This window comes from Periophthalmus magnuspinnatus, chromosome 1 (assembly GCF_009829125.3).
Source record: "Periophthalmus magnuspinnatus isolate fPerMag1 chromosome 1, fPerMag1.2.pri, whole genome shotgun sequence".
In the NCBI taxonomy this organism is placed as follows: domain Eukaryota; kingdom Metazoa; phylum Chordata; class Actinopteri; order Gobiiformes; family Gobiidae; genus Periophthalmus; species Periophthalmus magnuspinnatus.
The window spans coordinates 33,218,397-33,243,868 of record NC_047126.1 but is presented as its reverse complement, the minus strand read 5'-3'; the positions used below and the strand labels follow the sequence as shown (position 1 = coordinate 33,243,868).

Genomic DNA, 25,472 nt, shown 5'->3' with positions numbered 1-25,472 from the left:
GCCTAGTTACAGATAGGATCTGTGGAGAGGTGAGCCCACTCACAGGAAGAAAGCAGGATTTATAGGTTCTGCTAATTGGCCATAAAACATCTGTAAGTTGCCAAACATAATTGCAGTTTGTGATATTTTGACTGTAAAAACCTGTTTAATTGGCCGAGGAACCAATGTCTCAGGCAGATGCAGCAAGGTCTGCAGAGGAGAATTAGATAGAAAAATCAATTTGGCCAAAAATGACTTAGGCTGTTCACAACATGAAAATCTATTAAATACATTTTGCCACATAGACCTGTATATACGCCCATGGACCACTATGGAATCTATCTTGACCACTGAGGGATTATCCTGCTTCATGTTTTATTATGTTGACGTTGATGTTATACTTACTTGGAAGCCTCCCAGGGTGATGGTGACGGACACGTCCAGCGGCCGGTTGACCACTCCGGCCACAGACTTGACCAGAGACATGAAGAGGAGAGGGAACCAAACGATGCAGATGAGCAGCAGCACGATGAGACCGCCCATGCCATACTTTACCACACGCTTCTTCTTCTGTCCGCGTGGCTGAGGGTAGCGCTGCAGGGACATGGGACAAAGATAGCCTCGTATGACAGGTTCTGATGATTCTCAAACTATGACTTCATTTGGTGGAATAATATTTGGTGTAAATATAAATGATAGTTTTAAACAAATCAAGAATAAAACTGTGAAGAAAAGTTGCAAAATATGTTGAATATTACAAGAAGTAGAGAGTTCTATCTTAGAGACAATCCAGCACAATTTACACACAAGAAAAACATTGTTTCACCAAAATAAAGGTGTTTTCTTCTTTTTTATTCATTATATGTTAATTTCTGTGTGCATTGGAGGAATTCTGGCTCAGTGTATGACATGGTTCCTAGGAAACAGTAATGTAATTCCCTAGTCCACTGATGGCTGCAATATAACGAAGAGTGAAAAATTTAGGAGGGTCTGAATACTTTCCATACCCACTGTAAAAAATAAATAAATAAATAAATAAAAAAAGAACTACCAGACTACTTTATAGAATGTTTTACGGTAGGTGGTCTGACCTTCTCTGACTCCCTCCAGCACTTAAGGGTGAAGCAGTGAGCGTAGATGTCCTCCACACAGATCCAGGAGGACAGGGACAGCGTGGTGTCAGTCCAAACCCAGTCCATCACAGCCCTCAGCTCGGTCAGGAAGGGCACCAGGCGGAAACTACCGACAAAGACATGTATGGTGGAGAGCTACACCATCAGTCAAAAGTTTGGACACACTTTTTCATTTCTTCTATATTTTTTATGATTATTTATACTGTAGATTCTCACTGAAGCATCAAAATTATGAATGACACATATGGAATGAGCTAAAAACAAAAAATAAACTCAAAATAACTCCAAACTTGTTTTATTTATTATTTTTTTAAATAGTCTCCCTTTGAGTTTTACTTTTGGCATTTCTTGACATGGCACAGTTGTGAAGTCAAAACCATTTCAGGAGACTCCATCAAGAAAACCACTGAGAAAACGCTTTGAAAAGAGTTTGTAGCACTGTCGAAAAAAGCTAAGGGTGGATACTTTGGGGATTTGAATATAAAATATTTTTTTAAATATATTTAGTTGAATTATTTCACTGTTTTTCTTTACTACATAATTCCATAAATCTGGCATCATATATTTGATGTCTTCAGAGTGTATATAAAATGTAGAAAGTAGTAAACATAAAAAAAGGACCAGGATCGTTTTTTGCCAACTAATGCAGGGCAGTCAGTGCAGATTACACATGGATACTGGGGCAATCAGACTGTTTTTATCTGACTTTTCACTGACTTTAATTTTCCTGAAATTTGGTTTAATACTGATATTTGGGCAGTTAATGCATGTTTCCTTTGGTGTTTACCTTTGTTTACATTAGTAACTAGAAACAACATGGCGGCAGGAGGAAAAAAACGATTGTCTGCCTAAAAGAAAACCAAACCAGGTCTGATGTGAGGCTTGCTTACCCCTGGAAGAGGAAGAGGTTGAGGTAGTTGTGGCTTTTGGTGAGGAAGTTGCCCAGGACTCGAGTTGGGTACCCGGAGCGGATCTGATACGCTGACAGACCAAAGTATACACACTTTACAAAATACCACAGCTGTGCCACCAGGTTCTGGTTAAAACGCCTGGAACACAAGTGAGGGATTATCAGTGGGGACTACACCAGGACTACACCAGGACTATACCATGACTAAACCAGGACTAAACCAGGACTACACCAGGACTACACCAGGACTATACCAGGACTAAACCAGGACTAAACCAGGACTACACCAGGACTACACCAGGAATATACCAGGACTACACCAGGACTATACCAGGACTATACCAGGACTACACCAGGCAGTGAGATATTGAGATTTGAGTGTTGAATTATGAACTTCTATGACTCATTATAGATACAAAGTAACTATGTAAGTGTTGCATTCTGTTATTTATTTAGTGCAGTTCATGTTTTTTAACAATATTGTGCATTAATTCTGCTGAATGTATTGGTTTCAATATTATCGTTTATCACACTTCAAAATGTGTTATCATGACAGGGCATAGAACAGCACCTCTCAGTGACGGTGGGGAGGATGAAGAACATCCAGAAGTGAATGCCCAGCACCAGGATGACCTGGAACACCAGCTTCCCAAGGACCGTCTTTCTGAGGTAGAGTGCGCGGTCTATCACCATAGTGCCTGCACACACACAAGCACACACACAAGCATGCACACAAGCACACACACAAGCACACACATGTTGGGTTTTCATGCTGTGGCGGGACATTACATTGACTTGCATGAAATTCCTGAAGATGATCCTAACCTTAACCAAAATACCACTAATACTAATATTACTAATATTAAATTAAACCCTCACCTCACCAAAATTAAGCCATATCTGAGCTTCAATTGGCCCATATTATGCTGTTTTCTGATCTATGTTATGCTTCCTCATCAAAAACATACCAAGAGTTGTATTTTGTTTCATTCACACATGTTTAATATAAAACCCTGCATATGAAGGCTGAGTTCTTCTCTCAAACACAAAACACTCTTTTCCACCTTGTGATGTCATTGGGTAAAACAGGAAGCACTACACTGTATTTTTAAACTCCATACCTCTTCAGTTTCATCATTTCATCACATCACAAGGTGGAGCATTTTGACCTTTGGAGATGTAGTCATATGAGAAAATTCTACGCCAATTTTGCGTAATATAGGACCCATAAAGTGCATCTGTTAGGTTAGACTACTAATTTCACAAAAAAAAAAAAAAAATCATAGTTAATATAATCATATTTAAGATTTTACTAAAAATCTTGCATTTTTTTAGGTTTGTTTTCATTTATTTCTTTTTAAAGTGAAGTTTATAATTTAACTTCCTGGTTGGACACTGACAGCAGATATGACATGTGTAGAGGTAATTCCAACAACCATAATGTAAACAAGGGCCAAAACCTAAATTGTACAAAGACCTTTATTTTATTAAATCAGTGTTTAAACAGTCAGAAACGCCTTCCTTCTGCGTAAACTGTCTCTGTATTTTGGATGACATACATAGAAATATTGTAGAACTCAGCGCTACCTCTTGTGTTTTTGTACTGCCAATTAAATAATGTAAAACTATGATAAATATTTACCACGTATACTATCACAGCAAACCAGTGAACATGAACAGTTTTCTTTCTGGTTGGACTCTGGAGCTGCCACTGTCTGCATGTGAACAGCTGAAGTATTTTTACTCAGTTGCTCAAAATAATGTTTATTATATATGACGTCATGATTAGAAACTCTTGTGAGCTTTAAGTCATGTCATAATGTTGTTTCGTCCTCAAAAACAGACCTGGAGTTGTGTTTTGTTTCATTCACACATGTTTGAGTAACACTTGCTCAACTTAGTATTATTTGTCTGTCTACATCTCCAAAGCTCTGTTTCACCTTATGATGCCATGAAGCGGTAGTTTTCACGATAACAGATACCTTTTACCTTTTGCTTAATAGAGATTTCAATTCCAGGGCTGAGATGATCCAAATTACTCAAGTGAAGGTGTCTGGAGTGTAAAAACTTAGTGGAGCACTTCTTGTATTACCACATGACATCACAAGGTGGAACAGAGTATTTTCTGTTCGAGATAAGAACTCACCCTAAATATGCAGGGTTTGTGTGTTAAACATGTGTGAATGAAACAAAACAAAACTTTGGGAATGCTTATGGTGAGGAAACAAGATTATAACATAATCGTGTGCAGCAGTGGCTCAGTGGTTATAGTGTTGGTCCCCCAAACCCAAGGTTCGATCGAGTCCCGTTGTTGTGTCCTTAGGCAAGACACTTCACCCACATTGCCTAGTATGAAAGTGGTGTGTGCACGAAAGATTGGTGGTGGTCGGAGGGGCCGATGGCGCAGATTGGCAGCCTTGCTCCCGTCATTCTGCCCAAGGGCAGCTGTGGCTACACTAGTAGTTTACCATGTGAAAGTGAATGAATAACTCCATACCTATAGTGTAGCACTTTGAGGCTTTAACAAGACTGTAAAGAGCATTACAAGTTTAAGCCATTATTATTAAATTGGAAATGTTTGTAATATGAGTCCTTTAAACTAGACCTGCTACGTTATGGCAAAATGATCATTATTATTTGGCCCATTATTGAAATAGTATTAAAATCAAAGTGAATTACCAAACTGAATGAGCACCATGACCAGGAAGGCCTCAGGAACCTGGTCCTCGGACAGAGAGGAGGTGATGTCTGCAGCTGCTGAGTGCTTCTGTAAGAAGACAAATAGTGCACACTGATAACAGGCTAGTATGCTTCAGTGACAGCAAGATTAGGGGTGCAACACAGACTGTATAAAGAAGTGCACCTGCCCCAGTTTCACGCATGGATGTCGTAGGCTTGTGGACTAACCATTCTGCAGTCTCATGGGCTCGACACATGGGGAGCGACTAAGGACAGCGTGCAGCGACACTCATCGCATAAGCTTTAAAATCGAACACACGGGCAGCGACAAACTGCAGGGACTAGCGGCAGCTTGTCACGTCGCGCTCTGTTCCAGAGCAGATCGCGAGCCTCCTACACGTCTGATTGGCTGTTTATTTGGAGGGAATTTTGAGGTTAATAGCGGTAGATGGGAAAAAGATGCTAAAATGAAATCTCGTAAAGTTTTGCTTCATTTGACTAAAATATTACAATTGGTTGCACTCTACAAAAAAAAAAAAAAAAAAAAAGCGATCCTGGGTTCACCCTTTTCTGCAGCTAATTCTGTTTAATGTAAAAACCTTAAATAAATATATTTTTTTAATGTTGAATAAGTCTTTAATACATTTGGTTATGAGCCTCCATAAATTTATCTGAATTAACAAATTTGCGCATGTTAACTTACCACTCATATTCACCCTGGCACCAACGAGTTCCCAGGCAGCTGCTTTTTTGATATATCTCTGTAGTCTCTTTGAGATATGTCAAAAAGAATTGGGAAATCCGACACCGTGAGTATAATTTTCTCCTCCATGATGTTACTGAAGTGGACAGTGCATTGGCTCGTCAATCAAACTCTTGCTGATTGGCTATTGTGCAGGCAACAGCGATAAAAGTAGAAAATTTTTCAACTTTCATTAATCGCGCCGCAGGCCCGCGTGTGCACGTCGACATGCACGAGCGCGAGGCTTTCACATGCACGACTTTCGCTTGTCGCGGAGGTGAGAGAGACGAGCGATTTTCGCAGTGTCGCACAGGTACCATTGAAAATAAATGGAGAGCGAGCGACGTCGCTCCCCGTGTGTCGAGCCCATCATACTGCTAACTGTAAGGAGGATTTGAAAAGTGTCCAAGAGAGATCACAAGATTATGCAAACCTACATGGATGACATTTAGCCCTTTAATGACTGAGCACATTATAGACCAGTATGACTCGCCTAGACTTTTATTCTTTTTTAGCCATAAAAATAATGTTAAGGGAAGTATCAGAATGTACTGCATTTTTTCACACAACTACCTCTATTTTACATAGCCACCCGTATTTTTCCTTTGACGCATCAAATAACTGACTGGGAAAATCCCCACGGCACCTGTACTCTGACTGGTCATCTTCGCGGGACAACGTAAACAGATTACCGTAATGACAGTAACATATTTAAAGAGCCCCATGCCTCTGCTTTGAGATGCCGTTTGAATTTACATGAAGCACAATTGGTTGCAGAGTTACGGTAATGGAAAGTCCACAACCGCACTCTATTGGCGACGACACCATCCGCCACAATAGGGTTAAATGAGGGAACAATGCTATTAAAAAATGGTAGGGAGCTCCAAAAAGTTCTCTCTTTAAGAGTGCTGTATATAAACTGCAATACACATAAATGCAGTTGCAGTAAAACGTGTGGACAGTAGTGCCTGGTCTGGGACAGCCCTGTTAGGAGGAGGGGAGTCAAGGGGCTACCCTCCTGTGGAGCTCACCCCAAAGGCCCAGAAGCCAAAGACGATGATGATGAAATCCACTGTGTCAGCCAGGAACATGAGCACGTAGACATCAGTGACCGCGCTGTACTCCGGCTGCACTAGAGCCCGGAAGAAGTCCTGCACTGGGGAGCATGCTGCATGCACCCTGCAAAGACAAGTCACCAATCTGAGCACCTGCCTCAGTTTCTCACCTGCTTCAGTGTCAGCTGTCTCAATTCAACCTACCCCAGTCTCACCTGCCTGAGACTCACAGTCCCCAGCTTCACCTGTCACTTTCTCATCTGCCTCAGATGCACCTGTGACAGTCTTACCTGGCTGACCTACTTCAAACTCTCACCTGTCTCAGTCCCATCTGCCAGTCTTACCTTCCTCAGCATCCCCTGCCTCAGTCTCTCACCCACCTTAGTCTCTCACCTGCCTCAGTTTCACCTGCTTCACTCTCACCTACCTCCCTCTCTCGCCTGCCAAGGCTTCACCTGCCTAAGACTCTCACCTGTCTCAATCTTATCTACCATAGTTTTAAGTGCCTCAGTCTCACCTGCCTCCATCTCACCTGCCTCCATCTCACCTGCTACATCTCACCTGCTACGTCTCACCTGCTACGTCTCACCTGCCAGTCTTACCTGGTGAAGGAGTGGTGTTGGGCTTTCAGGGACATGTTTCGCAGTTTGGTTAGAAACATGAACACTTTTCTTTCTGGTTGGACTCTGGAGCCGCCACTATCTGCATGAGAACAGCAAAAGTGTTTTTACTCAGTTGCTCAAAATATTGTTTATTTTACAACTCATTCCTGAGGGAGAAGACAGTAGAACACATGAACCAGGCTGGTATGATAATTATAATTATAATTGACGTATCAGTCAATATACATCTGTGTCTTTTCATATACTATATGAAAAGACACAGACGCTTTTTTTCCCCTCACTGCCTGAAATCAAACTAAACTCTTTTTGGGTCATTTAGGATGTAAATGCCAGAATAATGATATGAATAATAATGCATGTTTTCTTTTAGACATTGTTTCTTTACTTTCTTCAAAGTCAGAAGTTTACATACATTTCATTAATATTTGATAAAATTGCCTTTAAACTATATGACTTTGGACAAATGTTTTGGATTTCCTTCCACAAGCTTCTCACAATAGTTGATAGGTATTATGGCCTGTTTGTCCTGACAGAACTGATGTAACTGAACCAAGTTTGTGGCCGTCTTGCTCGCACAGGCCTTTTTAGGTCTGCCCTAGGACTGAGATCAGGGCTTTGTGATGGCCACTCCAAAACACTGACTTTGTTATCTTTAAGCCACTGTAACCAGTTTGACCGTATGCTTCAGGTCATTGTCCATTTGAAGACTCATTTGCACCCAAGTTTTAACTTCCTGGTTCATGTCTTGAGATGTTGCTTCAGTATTTCCACATAATGTTCTTTCCTCATGATGTCATCTGGTGATGTGCACCAGTCCCTCCTGCAGCAAAACAACTCCACACATGATGCTGCCACTCTTGCATTTCAGGATGGTGTTCTCAGGCTTACAAGCCTCTTCCTTTTTTCCTCCAAACATAACAATGGTCATTATGGCCAAACAGTTCAATTTTAGTTTCATCAGACCACAGGACATGTCTCCAAAAATTTAAGTATTTGTCCCTGTGTGCATTTGCAAACTGTAATCTGGATTTTTTTTGTTTCTTTTGGAGTAATGTCTTCTTCCTGCAGAGTGTCCTTTCAGTCCATGTTGGTACGGTCCTCGTTTCACTGTGGATAATGGCACACTCTTGTCATCTTCAGCAGCATCAGCAAGGTCTTTTGCTTTTTGTTCTTGGGTTGATTTGCACATTTCAGACCAAAGCACGTTCATCTCTGGGACACAGAACCCGTCTCCTTCCTGAGCGGTGTGATGGCTGGACATCACACCATGGTCTTTATACTAAAATTGTTTGAAAAGATGAACAAGGCATCTTCAGGAATCTGAAAATTGGACCTAAGGATGAACCAGACTTGTGGAAATTATCTTCTTATATCTTGGTTGATTTCTTGTTTAGTTTCCCATGATGTTACACAAAGAAGCAGTGCGTTTTTCTCACTGTCTGACATGAAATCAAACTAACCTTTTCCTGTTTTAGCAGTTACGATAACTAACATTATTTCTATTTGCTAAATGCCAGAAAAATGAATAATAAATAAATTTTTAGACAATTTTTCAAAGTCAGAAGTTTACATACATTTCATTAGTATTTGGTATATATTTTGGAAATCCTAATTGACCTAAAACAGGAAAAGTTTAGTCATTTCATGTCAGACAGTGAGAAAAAAGCATGTGTCTTTTTATATAGCGTATGTAAACTGTAACTATGATGGAGTATAGATCGTAACTAATTACTTCATTCTTCCATGTATTTATTGAAGTCAAATCTTATGGTTTAACAGTGGCTAAACCTTCTTGTTCAAGCCCCATCTTGACAGATCTCACACAGCTATTGTAGCCACACAGCTATTGTAGCCACCGCTACTTACTACCGCAGAGTGAATGAATAATGCACAAAGCACTACATAGACTAAGGCATTATCATTATTATTAACATACTCCATTTTGTCCGTGCATCATACAATTTGTCCTTTGGATCTAGAGGGTGAAAGAGAGCTTTTCCATCGCAATTTCGTGGACCATGTTAATCCATTCACCTATTGTTGGAGGTTCCACTTTTAGCCTATTTAGTCTCTAATATCATCCTTCATCCAATTATGAGCATTCTCCAAACTAAATACTTTCAAATGTACAGGGTAATTTACCCAATAACATAATTTATAAGGTTTGCATATCTGTGACCAATAGAATTAAAAAAATAATAATGTCCCTGGAAATATGAAAATGGTTAGCCCCAGATGAACCACAGTCTCCAATATGAATCTTCACTTCTTTGGTGTCTTTTTTGAATAGGTGTAATATCTAATGGCACTAACATCCATTTCCCTTGTCCATTCCAATTGCTGTCTTCTAAACCTGGAATTATGTGGTCATGTGGCAAAGAAGCTTATTACAGTTTGCCACCTAAACTCCAGTGGTCTGGATGCTGCCACCCATCTGTTGTCATCACAGGGATAACAGTACTTTATGAAGACAGAGAACCTCACAATATTCTTCCAACCAAACTCTTGCCACATAATGGTACTTTGTAGTGATGTCACACTGAGGGTGGAATGTTCAGAAATTACCATGGAAACACAGTGCACAGATTAGCAAACACTGTCAAATAAGTTTTAAGATTGTCTGAAAATATAAAATGTATTTAAATAGCACATTTTCAGGAGCCTGTGATCAATACAGCACTGATGGTCCTGTTTAGGTGTTTGATTTTCAACAACAATATGAGAGTGACTTTATGTGTGAGAGACTTGTTTAAGAGCACAAATCAGCTCACCTGTGGTCTTTCTCAACAGACTGTATAAAGCTCAGATTTCTGTCTAAACAGAGTTTCAAACATAGCAGAGCCTCTAGTTGGCATCACATCCCCAGGAAATGTCGATGACATCAGCTGCAAAGTATCAGTTGGATCCTGTTGTGTTAAATGGAGCTGACAGATCCTTCCCCACCGTTCACTTGAAATGAAAATGTGTTTTATAGGAAAGGCCCAACAGTAGAACACAGACTCTTATGAGAGAGAAGACTGTACCTGCGGGAGACTCCGGGCTAAACCCTGGCTGCTCCCTCCTCCTGCCTGCTGGGTGTGGAGGTGTAGGTTCTCCCCCTCCTGGCTCTGAACAAGAGGTGCGGGTAGAGCTGAGCTGGATACCGGGGCTGTTTGGCTCAGGGTCAGTCTGGTCCCACAGCCCATGGCACTGTACACAGTAGGAACACAGGGGTCAGTTTAATGTCCCTCTGACCCCTCAAAAACATTTGACTGATTTATTCTTTTTAAAAGTACACTTCATATTGTGTGACATGATATGTTATGATGATATAGTAGGTTTCAGTAAGGTAAGTTAAAGAGGGGGCATTATGCAAAATCTATTTTTTGAGCTTTCTACTATGTTATAACATTGTTCCCTCATCAAAAACATGCCTGAAGCAGTTATAGATGTCATCCAAGCTTGTTTGAGTATTTTAGAGAGCTCTCCTGGGCCCTAGTCAAACCCTCCTCACAATTAGCTGTGAGATTTTGTGCAATGCTCAGCCCACAAGCCCACTCCATTTAAATACAAAAACATGATACAAAACTATATACATACTTAACAAAACAATCAAGTGTCCCAGTATCAGTGAGTGTCCCCAGTACCTTAAGTATGGCTCGGTGGTAGAACAGAATGAGCAGCTGCAGCAGGTCATAGATCACATAGCCCTCCTTCTTCTCCACTCCCAGTATGTTGGGAGGATGGAAGGGCTTGGAGCGGTCCACCTCAAGCTTCTGATTAAATGGAAAGAATCCAAACTGGAAAAAATACTTGATGACGATGGTAACCTGTGAAGAACACACAGTGTTAACCTGCAGATAGCCCAGAGCCACAGGTGCGGAGTGAGAGGGCACCTCAGTGTAGATGATAGCTGTCATCCAGAAGGCCTTACTGGGCCGAGGCACTGAGAGCGAAGCCCACAGGAAGACCAGTACAGGCAGCACCAGAGTCAGGCAGGAGGCCGACACCATGTGGTTCACCACCATGACCAGGAAGCACACAGCTTCAGACCTGTGCAGGGACGGAGGGGTATCAGAGCATTTAAAGTACAATCAGTACAGACCACGTGCTTATAGGCCTTATAATAGGGCCTAAGCATAGAATTACATGATAATAAAACCACACAATGATGAGAATTATAACCAAAAAGTATTCCTGCAGTTGCATTAAAGTCAGGTGTACCTTGCTGCCAGGATGCTGTAGAGAGTGTAGCAGAGCTGCAGCAGCTGAGGCTGGCTACTAAAAAAGTGGTCTGAGGCCTCCAGCTCTTCATCGTAGAACGTCCTGTAGGTACAATACCAACTTTATACAGATAGAGGATGTACTTACATTTTTTACACTGGTATATTGACCTGTTCTGGAGCAGTTCGCTGGCTGTCAGTTCCTGGGTGCGACACAGAGACAGAGGGGACTCCAGCGGCTCTGCTTGGAGCTGCTCCTCTGTGCTGAGGCGTCCCTGGAGGAGCTCAGGGTCCTGGTCCAGACCCAGAGCCAGGCTGTAGGAGGGAGGCAGATGACTCCAGCTGGAGAGGAGACACAATGCAGTTATGTAAAGAGATCTGTTCTACCACACTTGGACGGGTGCTGTTCAGAAAAAGTGGGGCCTAGTGGATGAGTTTCCACAAGCCAAAGTCAACCAAAAGTGGTCTAATGCAGCTATCTCGAAATGGAAGTCCGGACTCACCATTGGGTTGTAAGACACTAAGCTAGGGGATGACTTTGAAGATGTAATTTGTCATGTTGATTAATATGTACTGTCCCTGAAATATATAACTATAAATAAAATAACACACGATACATTTCAACTCAATGGATCCACTATGTAACTATTCTGGAGTTTTTCTTATTTTTTTCTACGGAGAGAAGCTTGCTCTTGTCATGAAGAGCCTTATTTACAGAGCTCTCAGACCTGTGTGGGAGCTCCTCTTCTCCCTCTGATGAAGATGACGACCTCACCCTCCTCATCTTCAGCAGCCTGGGTCTGCGCCGGGCACCCACTCCGCTCTCTGCTCCACTCGTCACACAGGACAATTCACTTGACTTGTCTGCACCACAAGCAAAACAATAACAAGTTTAAGTGTGACACATGCAGCAAAGCAGTGGGGCCAGAAGAAACATAGGTCAGAGCTGAGACCAGGGCCCTGTAGAGCGCCAGGAGTGCATACCTACCCCAGGCTAACATCCCAGCTGTGCCATACTGAGGACACCCTTGAAACAGTACACAAACCTACACTTCCCTCCCTGACAATGAACTTTTATACTTTTATTTTTTCTCATTTTTGTATAGATTAAAGGAACTGCATGTAACTCTATGTTTTAAAAAAGGAACTACTACCACAACTGAATATTGTTGTCCATTCTCAATATATGGAGGTGCCATGTCATGTGAAAGCTGAGAACCTCCAGAATTCACTCACTGAGCTGCAGAAGCTGCACTAGCACTCAGTAATGATTGGCTGCAGTTGCTGGAGTAAAGGTTGTTTTCATTCAGATCACAGAGAGTTCTTTTAGGTTTAAACCAACTAAGAGACTGATGTGAGGCTCATTCTGCTTTCTGATTGGATAATCATCTTGAGAACCAAAACATCAAACTATGAATTAAAAATAAATCAGCATATATGATTTGAACTAACCTACCTTGTCTCTGGGGACTGTGACAGGTCATGTTTATATGACTTAAAATGTAAATTTTAAGAAGTGCACAACTTTGCACCATACCTGGTTTGATGTGTTTGCTGTGTTTAGTTGGATCCTTTTCCAATCCACACAGGTCAGGTCTGAGTCCATCATGTTCCTGCTCCGTGCGGTCCAGCCTATGTGCACCATCGTGTGGTCCAAGTCCACTCAGGTCCTGCTCAGTTTCAGTATGGTCCAGTTCAGTAAGGCCTTGTTCTGCGTGGTCTTCTGCAGTGAAATCTGGTTGTTTGGGGTCCAGTTCACAGTGTTCTAGTTTGGTGAGCTCTGGTCCAGTTTGGTCTGGTTCAGAGTGGTCCAGTTCAGTGTGGCTTAATTCAGTGTGGTCTTTTCCAGTGTGGTCTGGACTGGTGGGGTCTGATTTACAGTGTTCTAGTTCAGAACGCTCTGGTTCAGAGTGGTCTGGCTCAGTTCGATCCAGTTCAGTGTGATCCAGTTCAGTGTGGTCTGGTTCAGTGTGATCCAGTTCAGTGTGGTCCGGTTCAGTGTGGTCCGGTTCAGTGTGGTCCAGTTCAGTGTGGCCTTTTCCAGTGAGATCTTGCTGGGTAGGGCCCAGTTCACAGTGTTCTCGTTTGGTGAGCTCTGGTTCAATGTGCTCCATGTCAGTATGGTCTAGTCCTTTATGGTCTGGTCCGGTGTGTTCTGGTTTGGTATGGTCTGGTTCAGTGTGGTCTGGTCCAGTGTGGTCTGGGACAGTGTAGTCAGACACATTATAGTTCGATTCTGGTTTATTATGGTCTGACTCAGGCCCTGTGTGGGCTCTGTGGTCCAGTCCGGACTCCTTGGAGCTCCTCTTTAGCTGCTGCTGGTAGTAGAGGTGAATGCCTTCTCGAGATGGAGCTGTGCCCTAGGGTTGTGAAAAGTATAGAAAATCAGATAATAATCGATGCCAAAACTAGTATAACTAGTATCTATAAACTAAATATTCATTTAAACAAGTATCAAAACTAAAAGCCATATCAGAACAAGTGTAACAACATATAGACTAGTATACACCTATGGACCGCTATGGAACCTACCTGGACACTGAGGGATTACACAGATATAAGACCACATAGGAATAGAAAAGAAAGTACAATCTAATGTTGAAAATCACATTCTGTTTAATGAAAAGTTCTTTCTTTAATTATTATCATTATGGTATTAGAATCGGTATTGAGTATCGAGTCTGTTTCTTCATATCAAAATACTTAGTATTTGAAGTTTTAGTATCATGACAACACCACTGTGCTCTGACAAATACAACATGAAACTTTCAGTATTCTCTGCGGAGTGCAGTACCTGACGGGCCTGCTGAGTGAGCATGCATCTCTCTATCCGGAGAACGGTGGAAATATCAATGTGCTCTTGACACAAGCCACGGAGCCATGTAGTCAGGGAGTCCAGTAGAGCAGACACCAGCACCCAGCAGAAGTGCAGCCCACTGGAAAGCCTCTGGAGCACGGTCTCTGGAACAACAGCAGCCTGCAGTCTGAAGGTGAACAAAATAAGTCTGGACATACAAAGTACTAATAACTTACCTGCAACATCCAACTCCTCCTCTGTATCCTCCTCATCTGTTTCCGTGGAGACCTCAATGGCTTCATGAAATACACCAATAAAAGGAAAAGGCATTATCAACTACTATTGTGGATTACTTTTGTTTTCATCTAACAGACCAGTTTGTTTATTAACCTTAACATGTTTGGACTACTTGTCTGCAGTCATCCTCAAAAGAGTCACATGATGTTGCCGTGACATGTCTAACGGCTGATTTACACAGTCTTTGGTCTGTGGTCTTCCTTCCGGGAGAGGCAGATTGACAGCACCTTCTGCAGTACAACTTCCTCGAAACAGTATCCTGAGTGTGGGAAAGCAAGAATACCCCCTCGTCTCAGTTCAGTGTATTATGGGCACATTTCTGGATTTCTATTGCCTCTTTTATCCAGTGATGGTGTTTATTCTCCTCTGTCTCAATAACTTTGGGGGTATTCCATCAAAGTGGCTTAACAGTCCTGAAATCCTGTGCTCAAACTAGCTCCACCTCCAGCGTAAGCCTCAAGTCATTCCATGCAAAAAATAAGCCAGGATCTGCCCAAAGTTAATTCAGGCTTGAAGGTTAAGATGCAGTTTGTGCCCATTCCCGGTGACTCAGAGAAGGCCAGATCAAAGGAGCGATGATATACCTAAAAATGGGCTCAAAGTATAGTGTTTTTAATGATCTTACTAAATGAGAGAGAAGCTACAGTGCACATGGACAACAGTTTGATTTGGGACATGGAACTTTCAAGGAGCAAGAAGAAAAAACATCGGCAGACAGGAGGCTGGCTACATACTGTGTAGCCTACTTAATGCGGAGAATTAAGTTACCTGACCCCTTCCTGATGCACGGTAACCTTCTACGTTTGAAGCTTATTCTGTTGTATATAAAAGTAAAGCTGGGCAGAGAGCCTGGTCTCAATCAGGTTTGTCTCCAGGTGCTTGTTTCTACAGCAACTCAGCTCTATTCCATCAAAGAGACTATCTAGAGTTGGAGCTGAGGAGTTGAGAAGCTTGGATAGTCCAAATAAGCCAGGCTTTCACTTTACTTTGCATCATACAATACCCCTCAGTGGCCTTTCAGTTTCTAACTTTTTCCTTGCCAATTCCTCGTGGAAGACCACACCAAAGACTGTGTAAATCAGCCTGCAAGACACATCACAGCAACATCATGTGACTCTTCTGAGAATGACTGCAGACAAATAGCGCAAACATGTCAAGGTAAACAAACAAACTGGTCTGCTAGATGAAAACAAAAGTAATTTGAAGAAAAAAAAAAGAAAAAAAAAGAACATTTTCGGAATACTACGATGGCTTATCTCACTAGTGTAAACATACAGGAGACATCACTGGCTAAACTGAACAATAATCCTACAGAATGTGATGAGGTCAACCTGCTGCCCTATGCTCCCAGCGTGGCCTCCTCCGGGCAGACCTCTGGTGCAGCTTCTTCTGCCTATGACGGGCTCTCATGGCAGTTCTGGAGTCAGTGATCCAGGCGTGGTAAACAAACTGCACACCGCACACTCACATTAGCACGCTTACAACATTGTGATGCTGATAAATAAACAATCTAAAAAATATTGAAAAACTAAACAGTGAATGAACACTGTACAAGTGCTAACCTGAAATGCAGATTTGTCTTGAGGCCGCACCCTTTTCATATGCTCCTCCTCCTTTTCCTCTTCTGTTTCCTCATCGCTGTCAGTTTCAAACAGATAGTAGTCCCCACTGCGGATCACTGAGAGAGGTGGAGTGTTAGTGCGAGCTGTGGTGGGACTATGGTAGTGCTATAGTAGGACTGTGGTGGGACTATGGTAGTGCTATAGTAGAACTGTGTAGTGCTATAGTAGGACTGTGGTGGGACTATGGTAGTGCCATATACTACTATAGTAGGACTGTGGTGGGACTATGGTAGTGCTATAGTAGGACTGTGGTGGTACTCTGATGGTGATGTCATGAAGCACTAGTTTTCAAGGCAAAGCAAGGCAAGGCAAGTTTATTTGTATAGCACAATTCGTACACAAGGTAATTCAAAGTGCTTTACAGAATAAGAAAGACATTAAAATCACTCAAATCAAAACATAAATAATCACCCAATCTGCAACTCTCTCACCCACTCGTTTGCACTCTTTAAAAACTCTCTCTCGCACTCTTTAAACACTGTCTTGCTCAGTTTAACAACTTTCCCATTACTTTACAAAACTTTCCTGTCACCTCTCAAATACTTTCCTGTCACTTTACTATGTCTAATAAAAGTCAGTCAGTCCATGTTTCTTTTGTCATCATAAAATTACCATTAAAGGAGAAGAGTGCAGAATAAAAAACTTTTAAGTCATATGCACAGCTAAACAGAACCGTTTTGAGCCTGGATTTAAATATTGTCGAAGTAGAGGCCTGTCTCACATCATCAGGAAGACTGCTCCAGGTTTTAGCTGCATAAAACTGAAACGCTGTTTCCCCATGTTTAGTCCTGACTCTGGACACCAGCAGGAGGCCGGTCCCTGAAGTCGTCAAATTGCGAGATGGTTCATATGGCACTAACATGTCGGAGATATACTTTGGACCTAGGCCATGGAGAGACTTATACACAAGCAGAGCTGCTTTAAAGTCTATTCTCTGAGCTACAGGAAGCCAGTGCAGAGACCTGAGCACAGGACTTATGTGCTCGTACTTCCTGGTTCTAGTCAGGACCCGAGCAGCAGCGTTCTGGATGTACTGCAGCTGTGTTAAGGCTCGTTTGGAGAGGCCAGTGAGCAGGCCGTTACAGTAGTCTAACCTCCTGGAGACAAATGCATAGATAAGTCTCTCTAAGTCTGGCTTTGACAGTATACCTTTGATTTTTGCAATGTTTTTTAGGTGGTAAAAAGCTGCAGATGTTATTGATTTGATGTGGCTGTTAAAGTTCAAGTGTGAGTCCATTGTTACCCCTAGATTTCTAGCCTGATTTGAAGGTTTTAGAGAGAGAGACTGGAGGTGACTGCTGACACTTTCTCTATGTTTCTGTGGGTCAAAGATGATGACTTCAGTCTTGTCTGAGTTTAGCAGAAGAAAGTTGTTTTGTATCCACACACTGATCTGCTGGATGCAATGGCAGAGTGAATCCACTGGTCCATATTCACCTGCTGCCAGTGAGACACAGATCTGAGTGTCATCTGCATAGGTGTGGTAAGACACATTATTGCTGCGTATTAACTGGCCTAACAGCAGCATGTAGAGATTGAACAGCAGGGGTCCCAGGATTGAACCCTGGGGCACCCCACAGGTCAGGGACATTTTATCTGATATACATTTTCCAATTTCCACAAAGTACTCCCTGTTTTCTAAATAGGAATTGAACCAGTTTAGTGCAGTACCAGAGATGCCCATCCAGTCCCCTAGTCTCTGTAAGAGAATCCCATGATCCACAGTGTCAAAGGCAGCACTCAGATCTAACAGGATCAAGACTGAGACTTTGCCTGCATCAGTGTTCAGGCAGATGTCATTTGTCACCTTGATAAGAGCAGTCTCAGTGCTGTGGTGGGGTCTAAAACCTGACTGGAAGACATCAAAGGAGTTGTTCATTTTGAGGAAGTTAATAAGCTGTTGGTAAACGACTTTTTCGAGGACTTTGCCTAAAAACGGCAGATTTGAGATTGGTCGATAATTGTTCAATATTGTGGCATCAAGACTGCTCTTCTTTAGGAGAGGCTTGATAACCGCAGTTTTCAAAGCGCTTGGGAATGTTCCAGATTGAAGTAACATATTAATTATGTGAGTGAGTGGTGATAGCAAACTGTTGAGCACAGACTTTAGAAATTTAGTGGGTAACACATCGAGGCAGCATGTAGATGAACTCAGACTGGTGACAATCTCTTGGACAGTTTTGTCAGTTACAGGTGCAAAGTGAGTCAGCTCTAAGTGTCTAGGTGGGTGCTGGGTTGTTTTTTGCGTTGTGGAATTTATGGCATTTTTAATGCCCTGAACCTTGTTATTAAAGAACACTGCAAACTCATTGCACTTAGATGTGGAAATTAGTTCTAACGGCAGTGGAACTGGGGGGTTTGTTAATCTGTTTACCGTTGCAAACAGGACACGAGAGTTGTTACTACAACTTCCAAGCTAAGCAGCTACATGGTAACTGACATCCATGATGTGGTTGTTTAAAGTCCAAAAAGGTGAAATGCTTTAATAACTTACTGGAGGCGTGGTTGACCCAGGGCCTCCACCACTGGCGGTTTTCCTTCCTGTCCTTGGGGGCAGTTTTCCCCTCGGCATCAGCAGTCTCCTTGTTAAAACTCAGCAGTGTCTCTTTGCCTTGGCGGAACTTCTGCTGTCTCGTTTTGATTCTCTCCATCCTGAGGACACATGAGAGATGAAGTGAGGAGACAAAAACCAGCCTGCATCCTGGATTAAAAATCCTATATTGTGCAAAATTAACTCCTGTGAGCTTTTAGCCATGTTATAATGCTCAAAAACATACTTGTCAGTGACACGTGATTGGGTACCTCTATTATTAATCTGTCAACATCTTTAAAGCTCAAAATGATCTATTCCTTTTGTCCAGTAAAGATAGGCCATTCCAGGGCTGAATTACCAAGTGATTCTAGTGAAGGTCAAGGGAAGGTGTATGGAGTTTAAAGCACTTTCTGTATTACCATATTTTTTTTTTCTTCAACGAGAAATAAATCATCAAAACAAGACATGAACAGATTATTACAGATTTTGAGAGGTTGAGAGTGGATCTCTCCTTCACTGTGGTTCTTCTTGAGGTTTCTCTTTTTCCTACTGTTTTTTTTTCTTAGTTTTTTCCTTGCCAAGACGGAGGGTCTAAGGACTGGAGATGTTCTGGGACATTTGCTTGTTTTCTGTTAATTTATTTGTTTGTTTCTGTTTCATTGTTGATTTTCTACCTTTCTAACTTTCTAGTCCTAAGAGGCAACTGCTGTTGTGATTTTGGGCACAACAAAAATAAATTGAATTAAAATTGAATTGAGTCAATTTTGACAGTCATGAACAACCCAAATGTAAGTTTATTCTTTATTACAGAATTTGTAATTTTACAATTTGTGCAATTTAATATCAGTGTACAACTGCCAAATCTGAACTAAACAAACATCAGCAGTATCACATTTTGACATTAAATTACGTCAGTTTTTAATGTTAAAATGAGATACAAAATTATCATGAAATTATGTGATATGTAAAACAAGGAACTACAGTAGAGCATCTATCCACTTTTGTGCGTTTGTGTGATGAGATATAGGCTATGCTACTGATGTTGGGATGACCTGAAATCTGCCTTATTTTGAGTGAGGAGACAGAGGCTGCTTAAGAAGCTGCTATTACACATATGATTTATTTACTGAAGGTACAGGATTTGGTCAATGGCAAACAGCTGCTTCTTGCGGTGTGCACAGCTGTAGACTGTGGGCACATACCCAGTCTGTGTAAAGAGACTCGAGTCTCTCATAACTCCGGGCTGAGTTCACTCAGCCAGACTTTGATGTGGAGGAGCACAGGAGCTCACAGCACTAACACAGTCATGTCAGTGCTCCCTCATGGGCTCATCTTCCCATTGGTGATGCAGCTTTATCATTTGCACACAAGCAGTAGTCCTACTCCTAGAGGCTCTACTACTACTACTACTACTACTGCTACTACTACTACTACTACTACTACTACTACTATTACAAGTCATGCCAACATCAGTAGCATAGCCTTTATCTCATCACACAAACACGCAAAAGTAGATAGATCCTCTACTTACGTTTTACATATCACATAATTTCATCATAATTTTGTATCCTGTTTTAACATGAAACTATCACGTGGTTTCGTGAAACCGTCATGTCATTTTGAGATAGTGTCATGTCAAAATGTGATACTGCTGATGTTTGTTTTTACAGTAATTACAAATTCTGTGATAAAGAATAAACTTCCATTTGGGTTGTTCATGATTGTCAAAGTTGACTCAACCTCTCTAAATCTGTGATCATCTGTTCAAGTCTTGTTTTGAATTTCTAGTTGAAGAAGAAATAACCAAGCGTGTGCTTGTTGAAGAAAAAAAACAAGCAGGTGCAGGCAGAAAGAGAGAGGGCACTGGAGGGTAAACAGCACACAGGGACAACAACACCGGGAGATGTCAGGCACATACGTGCTTTCTTTTAGTTACCGCATCCTCGATTTCTGTCTACGTGCTCTCAACTTCAAGATAGTCAAATGACACCAAAGGAAAGAGCATTATAACAGATCAGAAGACAGTATAATATGGGCCCTTTAAGTGAGCATGTCTTTACTGTCTCTTGAGCAGGTCCATCGAGTTCTTCTCCACCTGCAGCCTGGCTCTCACTGCCTTCACAGTGGAGGCCTCAAACAGCTCTGCCCCTCTGCACACAGACACATAAAGAGCATTCCTTTAAGTACTTACTCTGACTGAGATGGGTCACTCACTACGAAAACCAGATAACTGGTCTAGCCCAATTTAAACTGATTCATCAAAATGCATGTAAACCCAGGAACTAGGACTGAGGTGTGGTGGTTCTCAATAACACAAAGATCCCAATAACCCAAATGGTGAAGCCAGTATGTACTCAGATGCCTGCTGCATGTAAGAGTTTAGTCCGATTTGGATTAGACACAGGCTAGGAGAGGCATTCAACTGCACAGGGTAAGAAACAATCAGGCAAGTATTAGAGATGTGTTTGGAAGTGAACTCACTAGTTTTAGATCAGCAGTGATAATAAACTACAGCCCCTCCACTGCGGGCTGTCTACTTCTGCCAAAAGTGTGGTTATGTCTACGACTGTCATTTGTATGGAGCTCAGTGACCACCTGCTCCGGTTCCAGAAGTAAATTTTCCATTCAATTTTCCCATAGACTTTCTGAAAAATTCAAATGTTAAGTTCAAAGACATCATGTAGGCTAACTAGCTACGTGGTAACTAATATCCATAACACGGTTGTTTTAAGTCCTAAAAGACCGAGATTCAGTGAAATGCTTTAATAAATAGATTAATTAATAGATTTTAAATACAATTTTAGGTCTTGTGGTCATTAATTATCACATAGCGAGTTGAGCAACATTATAAACTTGTACATTACTTGTACATAAACTATGTACATTTAGTAGTGCACACTACTTTAAACTTGTATCTCGATGTATTAATACTAAGTTCATAACACATGAATACCGGTAAGATGCAGACACACAATATACAATAGAGACTTTGTTGCTTGGCATCAAGGACAGAACTGTGTGTTCCTGCTGTTGCGTGGGAGCTTACCAAGATAATGCTAACTGTAAACTTGCACATCTCCCATCCTGTCCTTTGTGTAGAGTCTTTTGCTTCATTGTTCACTTTACCTGTGAGAAAACTCATAAACCCTTCTGACTTTATGTTTTCAGTCTCTTAGTCCTCTTTGACGCTTACACCATGTGAGCTCCATTCGCAATTATAACTAGCATGTATTAGTGGCAATGCTTAATTATAAAATGACCCTGAACATCTCGTAGACCTCGTTCACACCTGTGCAGTTCTTTGATCTGCTGTAGACTGGGACAAGGGTGGCCTTTAGTTGTTCAGCGCACTCGGAGGTCCGTGTGCATGTAAACATAGTGACTGCTGCTGGAGTCAACAGGCAGGGTTGTACCTTGACGCTAGCAACTGGGTGTTGTGCAGATCCAGGAGTACGTAGAGGAAGTAGTGGCTCCTGAACACTCTCCTCTGCAGCAGCAGGAAACAGAAGCAGATGCCATCCCAGATGATCCCCGCCTCGTCATTAGGAAGCTCACACTGTTTGGAGTTCTGTTCCGCTACATCCAAATAAAGGATTGTATGTAAATTGCATGTAAAATGTATTTTGCATAATTTTGAGCAAAATTAGTCTTGCCCTAGAATAGATATATGAGATGGTTAGTACTTAATAATTATATTTATTTGAGTAAGTGCGTGTAATCCCATAGTTGTCCAGGTATGATCCGTAGCAAAAGAAAAATACAATTCTGTCTACTGGACAAAAAGTTTTTGAGTGAAGACGTTTCACTGCTTATTCAGTCTGCTTCTTCAGTTTTGGTCAGATTATTAGTGGACACTGCCAATCTATCCGAAGTGAGGAGCTAACTACACTGAAACAAACAGATCTGTTTATAGATAGGTGTGTTTGTTAGCTAGGTCTATTGAACTACACTAAAGCTTCATTTCCACTGGCACTGTTTGGAACAAGTGGGGTGGGAAAGGGGGGGGGGGGGGGTTGATTACAAACCGTCAAGGCCGCTTTTGGGCATGACATGGGTCGAGCAAGACACACCCAAAGACCTAGGCCAGTCCCACGAGTCGCAGGACATCTATAAGTGCTACAGGAGCATCAATACAGATCAACAGCAGCACAACAATGAGTTTGTGGGGACTGGGACTGGCAAAAAAACAGATATAAACAGAAAATAATAGTTTCTCACCAGATGCTGTCTTGATCTTGTGATACCACTATATTTCCAGGGATGGTCAATGCACACCACTCCCATCAATATAAAAAATATTACACTTGCAGTGTATAATGCAACTAGCACTAGAAACCCTCAATGCATTAAAGAAAGAGGGGTTAAAATGCAGCTGAATGAAATAAATGCAAAAAAAATAAACCAGAATTTCTTTGGTGCTTACGCTAGCTTTAGTCTTGTGTGTGCCTCAGTCATATTTTGCATCATCAATCAGGCCCCTAATGTCAGTATACTGGCAAGCACTGTTGTTTTCCTTGTTTTGATTTAGGTCTGAGGAGTTATAAATAGGAGATAAATTATGTCTAAGGCCCCAATTTCTGATGCTGGCACACTTCAAAGTGTAGTTCAATAGAGCTAGCCAACAAACAGAAACTGTAAACAATAGGTGTGTTCGTTTCAGTGTAGTTAGCTCCTCCCTTCAGACAGATATATAAGGCAGTGTCCACCAGAAATCTGACCAGAACTGAAGAAGAGGCTTGGATGAGCAGCCAAACGGCTTCACTCAAGTACATTTTTGTCCAGTTGACAGAGTTGAACATTTGAGTAACATTATAAATAAATTGTACTCTTGTAGCACTTTTCTAGTACTCCTGGACTGTGCAGATGCCCTGAGCCTCACCTGTGTGCCACTCCCTGGATGAAAAGAGTTTATAGGTTCTTGCTGTTGTAGCCTGCAGGCCATTAACAAAGCCACTCCAAGCCTGGCATTTTTGTCATCTTTGTTTTATCTTTGTTTACAAAAGTTAATAAATTGCTTGTAGGATTTGAACCATAAAGGAAAAGTCCATGCAACATTCTTCAGTGACTCTTGTCTCTGGACTTTGGACTATCTGCTTTGAAGGAGGTCACGTACGTTTGCTGTAGCCTTTGATGGTGCAGGCCAGGCTGAAGAGCTGGATGAGCCAACAGTGGTTCACTACCAAAGACTTAATGAAGCCACATGCCAGGATCTACAACACAAGACACATACTCCCAGTCACGGCAGGTCAAAAGTCAGGAGAAGATCATGGAGAGGTCAAGAGGAGGTCATGAAGAGGTCATGGAGAAGGTCATGTAGAGCTCAGGAGGAGGTCATGGAGAGGTCAGGTTGAGTCAGGTAATACTTTTTTCATTTTTTTCAAACAGACTTACTGAGAGTATGTTTTTCATGGTGATGACAAACACGTTGTATCCAATCAAACAGTCCCAGTAAAGCAGGATGGAGCTGAGCGGCTTCAGGAGTAAGTCTCCACCCACCAGCAAGAAGTAGAAGCAGGCTACCAGGTAGCCCATACAGAAGACACTGATCCTGCACACACGGCTCAGGGTCACATGATGGCTACAAGAGGAGGGTGCTACAACACTAAGCCTGTCACAATAATTACTATATCGACTTACCATAGGTTACATGACAGATGGAACAATTACTTTTGGAGGTCAATATTTATCATGAGTACTTTTTCTTTATACTAGCTGGGAACTTTTTGTTATTTTTCTGTACTACGATTTGAGCTGCAGAGCTGCAGTTGGATAAATAACTTTTTTGGAAGAATCCTGCTTTAGGGTTGTCATGTAAGTGGCTTAATAACATTTAGTACAATCGTTTATTGTCTATATTTTTTTTCAGCAGTATATCGTGCTTCAAAATGTTTTATCATGACACGCTTATTACACTGCCGGGCCAAAAAAAAATTCACTACCAAAAAGAAAGGTCACACACTCAAATATTTTGTTGTTCCTCCTTTAGCTTTGATTACATCACACATCCGCTGTGGTATTGTTTCGATTTCGCTTCTGCAATGTCACAAGATTTCCATCCAATGTTGCATTAATTTTTCACCAAGATTTTGCATTGATGATGTTAGAGTCTGACCGCTGCACAAAGCCTTCTCCAGCACATCCCAAAGATTCTCAATGGGGTTAAGACAGGGGTGCCCAAACTCTTTTCACTGAGGGCCATATCTTGAAAAATATTCGACACCGAGGGCCACAGACCAGTGGTCAGTACAGTGGGATAATTCAGAAGTCTGCATTTAACATACTTTAAATAAGGCTTGAAATATTATTATTAGGTCTGTATGACAATGTAATGTGATGTTATTTAGGATATATTGGTAGGATTACTCAAATTTGCACTGTTGTTCTGATGCTGCTGTTGTAAATATTTTCTACCTAGTATTTTATTTTATTTTTTAAGCATATCTTTTTTAACTTTGTGCATGCCCTTATTTGTATTTGTATTTATTCAGTGTGTTTTATGTTGCACTTTATCACCGAAGTAAGTTCCTAGTTTGTGAACTGTGTTCACAGACGATGGCAATACAAGTCTTCTGATTCTGATCAATTAGGCCAGTTCAACTGAAGTCCTGAGGGCCAATAAAAATTGGTCTGAGGGCCCCCGGGCCAACCCTTGGGTTAAGGTCTCGACTCTGTGGTGGACAATCCATGTGTGAAAATGATGTCTCATGCTCCTGAACCACTCTTTCACAATTTGAGCCCGATGAATCCTGGCATTGTCATCTTGGAATATGCCCGTGTCATCAGGGAAGAAAAAATACATTGATGGAATAACCTGGTCATTCAGTATATTCAGGTGTCAGCTGACCTCATTCTTTGAGCACAGACTGTTGCTGAACTGAGACCTGACCAACTGGAGGAGGA

The 25,472-nt window shown here is 41.6% G+C and overlaps 1 protein-coding gene across 1 annotated transcript in view; it reads right to left on the bottom strand.

Annotated features, from left to right (window-relative positions):
• Window positions 1-25,472, bottom strand: part of LOC117370448 (piezo-type mechanosensitive ion channel component 2-like) — a 77,536-nt gene that overhangs the window by 20,777 nt on the left and 31,287 nt on the right. Inside the window, 23 exon segments of the mRNA XM_055221762.1 lie at window positions 385-573; window positions 1,071-1,218; window positions 2,003-2,161; window positions 2,594-2,720; window positions 4,702-4,789; window positions 6,475-6,622; window positions 7,101-7,200; window positions 10,145-10,310; window positions 10,748-10,930; window positions 10,997-11,153; window positions 11,325-11,426; window positions 11,495-11,665; window positions 12,052-12,187; window positions 12,861-13,683; window positions 14,118-14,307; window positions 14,371-14,416; window positions 15,749-15,866; window positions 15,980-16,095; window positions 18,534-18,691; window positions 20,633-20,722; window positions 21,986-22,148; window positions 23,686-23,782; window positions 23,964-24,120. Coding sequence (XP_055077737.1) covers window positions 385-573; window positions 1,071-1,218; window positions 2,003-2,161; window positions 2,594-2,720; window positions 4,702-4,789; window positions 6,475-6,622; window positions 7,101-7,200; window positions 10,145-10,310; window positions 10,748-10,930; window positions 10,997-11,153; window positions 11,325-11,426; window positions 11,495-11,665; window positions 12,052-12,187; window positions 12,861-13,683; window positions 14,118-14,307; window positions 14,371-14,416; window positions 15,749-15,866; window positions 15,980-16,095; window positions 18,534-18,691; window positions 20,633-20,722; window positions 21,986-22,148; window positions 23,686-23,782; window positions 23,964-24,120 — 3,832 coding nt within the window.